Source organism: Cavia porcellus, unplaced genomic scaffold (assembly GCF_034190915.1).
Source record: "Cavia porcellus strain 051 isolate PalLab524CR breed Dunkin Hartley unplaced genomic scaffold, mCavPor4.1 scaffold_8, whole genome shotgun sequence".
Classification (NCBI taxonomy): Eukaryota; Metazoa; Chordata; class Mammalia; order Rodentia; family Caviidae; genus Cavia; species Cavia porcellus.
Window position 1 is genome coordinate 51,341,107 of NW_026947491.1, and position 8,155 is coordinate 51,349,261.

At 35.8% G+C, this 8,155-nt stretch overlaps 1 protein-coding gene across 6 annotated transcripts in view; it reads left to right on the plus strand.

Moving 5' to 3' along the window:
- Atp23 (ATP23 metallopeptidase and ATP synthase assembly factor homolog) overlaps positions 1–7,255 on the plus strand; it is a 24,119-nt gene extending 16,864 nt beyond the window's left edge. For all 6 annotated transcript variants that reach the window (XM_003476121.4, XM_023567678.2, XM_013159521.3 and 3 more), the window contains 2 exons: positions 3,811–3,894; positions 6,365–7,255. In XM_003476121.4, the coding sequence (XP_003476169.1) occupies positions 3,811–3,894; positions 6,365–6,568 (288 nt within the window). In that variant the 3' untranslated portion in view covers positions 6,569–7,255. The remainder of the gene's footprint in view (positions 1–3,810; positions 3,895–6,364) is intronic.
- The last annotated feature ends 900 nt before the right edge of the window (positions 7,256–8,155 follow it).

Genomic DNA, 8,155 nt, shown 5'->3' on the forward strand with positions numbered 1-8,155 from the left:
GTCATCTTAGAAATAGTTGTTGAAGTTACAAAATTAAAGCATATAGAGGGGACTTTCAAACAGTGAGACTGCAAACAGTTTTGTTCAGTGATCCAACAAAACTCAGTAATATGGTTATCTATCTTATACACTTAAATATATATGCAGTTATATCTTTTAGAGAACTTTTTTTTCCTTTCTTTTGTACAATGACAATTATACATTTTGGGTTTTATTACTCCCACAGTTCTTACTACTTTTTTTTTTTTTTTGAAGAAAGTAAAACCAAATGTGACATACCAGGACAGAGTCAGTCAAATCAAAAGGATGGACATAATACATAATGTAAAAACAAAATACAAGATGGTCTACAATGGTTACCATAATGCCTCTTGTTATCTTACAAAGAATTGCCTATATCATCAGTTATAATAAAATTGAACAAAACAGTAAAGAATAAGGCCAATAAAACGAAAACATTGGAGACATTGGAAGACTTCAAAAGAAAGTAATAGTCAAAAAAAAAGTAATAGTCAACCAGAATGGGCGTCACAATGAGTCTTACTGTCTTCATAGTTGTTGCCTATACTTTCAAACTTGGTACTATCAAGCATAACAGAATAGAGGAAAATCAGTCAAAAGATGGTGAGAGCAATACAGAGTTTCAAATCAAGTTAATAGGAAATCAAAGTGGGTTACTATAGTATATCCTGCTATTTTTTATTTATTTTTCCCTTAATTAAAAGGATAAAAATGAAAAAGTAGATAATAAAAAGGAGATTGAGATAAAAAAGAGGGCATAACAAATAATTATATTTGTAATCCCAGGAAAAAGTTTTGGAATTCCAGTAAGTAAATTCCAGCTTACACTTCAGTGCAACGCATGGTAAAAATAAAGAGACAAGTACGTATCTGTAGTTGTGAGGAGCCAGTCAGACAGTGACTAACTGGAGCAAAGGCCACAACCCGGGGCTGAACCCAGGTTTCATTAATTCGTGAAGAGGGGAGTGGCTGTGGGTTGAGTGACTGTGAATGGAGGGAAGTGCATGTTGCTGTGAGCTGGGCTAGGTGGGAGGCACAACAGTACCTCTACGATTTATGGAGAGAGATATGCAGAAAGAGTACAGATAGCAGCCTCTAAGTTGGGAGGAATCTGCATCACAGTGTGAGACGTGTTATGTGCTTTTGGGTGCCTCAGCTTTGATGCCTGGCCCCTCAGCCTTGAGATACCGCAGCCTCTCATGCTTAGTAGGGAGCTATAGATAAGGCTTCACGGACCTGTGCATTGCTTCAAAGGCTGCACATCATCACCTCGGATAGACCTATTTGCAATGCTTAAAGCCACCTGAGGGGGTAGAGGATTATCTTAGCCAGCTCCGTACATATCAGTACACAGAATGACGGCTAGTTTTAGCCAACGTGGAGACAAATGGTCTTTCAAGGAGAGTCCTCCCGGTGGTCCTCCACAAGGGGTTGAAGGGAAGGTAGGGGAATGGGGAAAAAGAAAGAATCAAGTACAGGTACAACTTCCCTATGATGAATCTGATCATTATGTGTCTAAATGTGCCAATAGACAATAAAAAAAAGGAGAATTCCCTTTGGTAGATGACTGACCTTTCCCCCATCTTTGTTGTATTTCACATTTTAAAAAATTTATATTAGTACATGTTTGCAGTATATAGTGATTACATTTCTTGTGGGGGAGTCTTATGTTCACATCTTAATTCTTTTTTTATCCCTTTCCTCTCCAACCCTTCGTCCTCCCTCTAACGCTTGTTCCTCTTCCCATTTGAAAAAGATCTCCCTATTTCCTGTTATTTTTTATTTTGCACTTTATTTATATTTTGTTTCTTGTATAAGAGAAACTATGTGATATTCAAACTTGTGTGTCTGTTTTATTTCATTGAACATTATGATCATGCAGTGTTTCCATTTACCTATGAATGTCTCAAGTTGATCCTTTATATGGCGGAGTAGTACTCCATTCTGTAAAATACAAGGACTTCTTTTCCACTTAGCTCTTGACATATAGACTACTTCTAAAATTTGGCCATTCTGAGTTGAGATGTGCGTGTATCACTGTAATATGATGTATTAACTCTCTTCAGAAGATAGCTAGAAGGGGAAGAGTTGGGTTGAATGGAATTTCTAGTTGTAGTTTTTTGAGGAATCTCCATTGTGTTGGTACTAGCGTATATTCCTAACAATGTAGAAGGTTTCCTTTTTCTCTGCAGTGTCTTGAGCATTTGTTGTTATTTGAATTTTTGGTAATAGTCATTCTTTCTGCAGTAAGATGGTAACTCAGTGTCGTTTGATTTGGATTTCTCCAATGGACAGCTATATTGGACACTTTTTTTCCCCATGTACTCATTGGGCATCTGTATCTGTTCATTTTAGTTGCTCATTTTTTGATCGGGTCTTTTATTTTGGGGCCTTAGGGTTTTAAGTTCTTTTTGTTTTCTAGATATTAGTACTCTATCTGAGGAATAGCTCACAAGAATTTTTTCCCTTGGGTGCTGGGGGTTCAGCTCAGCGGTATTAAGTGTCTTCTTGGCAAGCGCAAGGTCATGAGTTTGATTGCCAGTACCAAAAAAATTTTTTTTTCCCATTCTGTAGGTTGTCTCTTCATTCTGTTGGTTGTGGCCTTTGTTGTGAAGAAACTTTTTAATCTGATATAATCCCATTTGTTTATTCTTGCCTGTTTTTTTTTTGGTATCAGGAATCAAACTCATGATCTTATGCTTGCCAGGCAGGTGTTGTGCTGCTGAGCTACGTCCCAGCCTTTATTTGTTGATTCTTAGTATTATTTATTGTATCATTGGGGTTCTGTCCAGAAAGTCTTTGCCTATGACTCTACCTTTAAGAGTTTTCCTTATTTTATCTTTGAGCAGATTGTTTCTATTTTAATATAATATGATATAATATCTTTGATCCTTTTTCATTTTGGTTTAGTGCATGTAAGGCATATAGATCTAGATTCAATCTTCTGCATGTGGATATCTTAATTTTCCCAATACCGTTTATTAGAGGGCTATCTTTCCTCCAGTGTTGTTTTTGACCCTTTGTTAAAGATCAAATAACAATGTGTTTGTGCTTTCTCTATTGTTTCTTTGATACACATGTCTGTTTTTGTGGCAGTAGAGTTTTTTTTTTTTTTAAATCACTGTAACTTTATAGTAACTTCAAATCAGGGATTGTGGTGCTTCCTGCTCTGTTATTGTTACCCAGAATTGCTTTTGCTATTCTGGGTCTCTTCTGATTAGATATGAATATTTGGACTGTTTTTTTTTTTTAGATCTATAAGGAATGCTGTAGGTATTTTGATTGGATTGTATTAAATGTATAGGTCAGTTTTGGAAATGTAGCCATTTTGACTGTTTTAGTTCTGCTTATCTGGAACATGGGATATCTCTCATTTTCTAATGTCTTTCTTATTTATTTATTTACTTTTTTTTTTTTTTTTTTCATTTTTATCGGTACCAGGGATTGAACTCACAACTGCCTGCTTACAAGGCAGGTGCTTATGCCGCTGAGCTAAATCCCCAGCCCCTATTTATTTACTTATTTTTGATGTCTTCTTTGAGCTCCTTTTAGAGAATGGTGTAATTCTTGTTGTAGAGGTGTTTTTGGCATTGTTCAGCATAGCCCATGGATGTCTGCACTTATTATCAATAAGTTTAGAAATTTTTTAAAAGAAAGTACTTTACATACTATGCTCTTGGAAAAATGTGCTAATTTTATATCCTTTTCCAGTTTTAAAAAATTGGTTGATGTAAGGATATAGTGCATGAACATCACTTTCTTTTCATTTGCCTTCTATCTTTGTGACAGGTTCGAGCTGCGAACCTCAGTGGAGACTGTTCACTTGTAAATGAAATATTCAGGTTGCATTTTGGATTAAAACGGCACCATCAGGTAAAAACTAACATGGAATCACCTTCCCTCAAGAGTGTTATGAGGGGAAATAATGAGAAAGAAATAAAATACTTCAGTGTTTGATATTTGAAAGGATCACCTATATGAAAAGGATACAAAATGTGTACCATTTAAGCTTATTAGATAGAATTTAGTTTTTTGTAATTATTGGCAGCTGTGTGAGTGACTGGGAGATTGTAGCAGTGATGGATGTCAGGATCTTGCCTCTGAGATACTTTTGGATGGGGCTAGATGAGGAATGGAGGTGAAAGCACAACGTGTCTTTTATCCTAACAGTCCTGCTTCTCTGTTTGGAAAGTACCTCAGTATCCTGGAGACAGGAAACATAATTCCTTTCAGAACAGAGACTGCCTTGCAGTACAGGTCATGGCTGTGTGTCAGTGTGCCTGTGTGAAAGGCTGTGTGACATGATAGAAAAGCTTTGGATTGGCACACACTTGGTTATGACAAGCTGAACCGAGAGGAATTTCTTAAACTAAATTTAATAAATGGAGAAGAAAACTGTAAGGTAAGACTGTCCTCCCAGAAAGCCTGTAGGATCCACAGCAGATGGACCTGGGGAGAGGTATCGAAGAGCTCATGAGTTGATGATGAATGTGAGCAGTGGTGCCACAGCACCCGGGCGCTGGCCCACACGTTAGGGGAAGGCTGGGCAGAGCTTGCCAGGATCCTTTGTGAAGTAGAGCAGCGTCAGGAGGTCCGTGTCATTCAGCTGCCAAAAGGGTAAGCTTGGAATAACATGTGGGCCTTTGGTCCTCTAGATGAGAAAGTAACTCAACTCTAGGGTAAAGGTGAAGAGAGACAATAAACTATGGAGAGAAATTATGAACTTGCTGAATGGGAATTAGGAGAGAAGCCTGCTGCCTGCTCAGGGTAATACTCTCACTGGATTGTAAACTTTCAGCTGGTACCAAATCGTCTTAGTGATATGGCGCTGGCTTGTCTTGGCCACATGTCTTCTCTGTCCTCAAAGTTCTGCTTCTCTAGCAACTTCTGTGTATCTGGCTCAAGATAGAGAAGATGGAAGCAGAGGATTTGTCAGTGCACCATAGAATTCATAGTGAGGCAGTGTGATAAATGCATGTGACCAGGACTCACAGTTTTTGAAAGAGAACTCTTTCCTGTTTTTACTGTTGAGTAGCAGCGGGTGGAAATAAGTAGAACCAGCAGTATGACTGAAAATAGGTAGAGGCAGTAGACTAGATGAGGGAAGAGTCTTGGAAAGCAGAATCCCTGCTTCTGATCCCAAGAAACGTAAACAGCAGGTACAATAACAACTGTAGGACTCCACAGTTGCATTTTTTTATTCTAACGAAACTGTTTTACATCTGGACAAAAGTAAATTTAAATTGTGTCTACACTTTGGTTTTCCAGCCATTTGGCTCTAGGAGACAGATTATTGGCTGGCTCCACTTCCCGTGCCCTGGAAGGGAGACTTTCGTTTTGGCACTTGCTGTTCTGGCTCCATATTTCTTTGTTCCTTTATGCCTGGGATTGATTTTTAAAGTTAATATTTGATGTAACCTAGGTTTACATTCCAGTGCTGGTGAGTGTCTCCAGCTTGAGCATTCTGAGCCAGATGGAAATAAAACTGCAAGAACACAGAACGATTGGTGATCGTCAGGATTATGGTCACCAGGAGCAGTCTTTGATTTTTTTTTTGTCTTTTTGGAAAGATCAAATTCCTTTATTTTAAATTTCAGTCTGGACCTAGGAAGAAATAAGTGGGTTAAAAACTCTTCAGGATTTGGAATGATAGAGTCTTCTTAAAATATTTAAGTTGAACTATTGAGAAATTCTACTGTGGTTATGCATATTAACTAAATTATTTTTTTAGTGTTAGAACTTTAATAGCAATGCAAAGAACATACAGGAAAAAGGTTATTTATCTTTTTGTGGTACTAAGAATTAAAGCCAGGGCTTTTGTACCAAGCTACATCCCCAGCCATTTTTTATTTTTTATTTCTAAATTAGTCTCAATAAGGATCAGGTTGGGCTTGAATTTGTGTTTGAATTTGTGTGTGGTTTTCTATTGCATCCAAAGAAGAGAATGACCTTTTTGAAGGAAAAATTATCAAGCATTGGTCACTCAAAAGTTAAAGAAAAGAGATGCTGATGTGAAGTATGTATATTTTAAATTTGATTAAATTATAGAAAAGCCATACTCTTTTTTGTGATTTTGCAAATTGGGACAAATACTGCCTGTTTATACATTGGAAAAGATGAGAAAATGGAGGTCTTATGTATGTTTAAGTATTTTGAAATTGATCTAAGTATGTTCTATAATTTGAGAGCTACATTTTTCTCATTAATTGTGTTTTCTTTTTTGGAATGACAGAAATTAATAAAATGAGAGGGAATTAATTGTGGTTCAGACATTATATAAAGTGATATTTCATGATTAAATTTTCACATAAAATTAAAGCTACATACTTTTCTTTTTCCTTAGACTTGTGTGAGAGACAGAGCCATACTTTCTATCCTGGCTGTTAGGAATGTCAGCAAAGAAATAGCCGAGAAGGCTGTTGATGAAGTGTTTGAATCTTGTTTCAATGACCACGAGCCTTTTGGAAGGATCCCACATAACCAGACCTACGCAAGATATGCTCATAGAGACTTTCAAAACCGTGATCGGTATTACTCAAATATATGAAGACAATGACGTTTTATATCACAGAGCCTCAGTGATCATGAAGAAACCAATATGGTTCTTAAGTGAACAAATGTGTAAAATGTAAATGATCAATTAAATACAGTCAAAATCCAGAGAATGCTGATTTTAGCATAGGATCAGAAAAGTAGCTTGCGTAAAAAAGATGAAACAGTCTTAAACTCCAAGGCAAAAGTGGTAACTTTATAGTCTATCTATATATATTTTATTTGATAAATAAGATACAAATTACATTTTTGTATTTTCTACAGTATATTTTTGTTTTTAATATATTATTGTTTTTGTTACTTGACATTACTTCAAAATTTGATTGTGAAACCTATGAAATCTCTTAAATAATAGCTGGTAGTAAGAGTTGATTTATTTACATTAAATGTAAAGAGAAGTGAACTGATCTTATTGTAAGATATTTGTTGGGCTGTCATGAGTAACACATGGGAAAAATGGAAGTTGGGATAATTCATGGTATGGCTTAATTTTGGGGGGAACAGTTCTGATTTCTTAGTAAATGTACATAAATTTTTAGAATCAGATATAGGTACCTTTTAGATGTATATAATGATCATATTCATCATAGAGATACAAATTATGTACCATCTCCTGCCCTCCCTTCAACTTTTCCTCCCCTCCTTATTTTTTATTTTAAAAATAAACAAATAAAAAGGATAATCATGACACAGAATTTAAAAAAAAATAGGAAATTAACACTAGTTAATATATTGCATGTTGTTGTCTTGAAAGTAATTATTCAGATTATAAGATTTAGGCATAAAAAAATGATCAGACTATCAGACAATGAAAATAACTGTTCTTTTTGATGAACACAGATTAGTAGTATAGTTATCTATCTTGTACATATTTACATACATGTATATATGTGTACATCCATATGTATATGCCACACACACACAAACACACACACACACACATACAGTCTTTTCCCTTCTTACTTTTCTCCTTTTCCCTATTCCAGTTGTTCTTTCCTTTTGAGCACTTTCCTTTTCATTTTTATGATATCTGTTGTACATTTTGGATCTTATTTTTTTTCCAGTAAGGAGACAATACAATATTTATACATGTGAGTCTAATTTATTTCACTTATGAGTATGGTCTCTAGTTGCATCCATTTACCTATAAAAGCCTCAAGTTAATCCTTCTTTATAGGTGAGTAATATTCCATTGTATCAAAATGCCACATCTTTTTCATCCATTCTGTGGTTGATGGGCATTTGAGTTGTTTCTAAGATCTGTCTATTATGAATTATGCAGGTATAAACATGAGTACACATATATTACTTGGTACGATGTTTTCAGTTCTTCTGGGAAAATACCCAGAAAAAGAGCTGAGTCAAATGGAACCTCTAATCCTCGTTTTTTGAGGAATCTCCATATTGATTTTCACAGTGGTTGTACCAATCTACACTGCTACCAACAATGGAGAAGGGTTGCTTTCCCCCACAGCCCCTTCAGCATTTGTTATTGGTTAATTGTTTGATGTTAGCCATTCTTTCTGGAGTGAGATGGTATCACAGTGTTGTTTTAATTTGTATTTCTTGAATGACCAGTGAT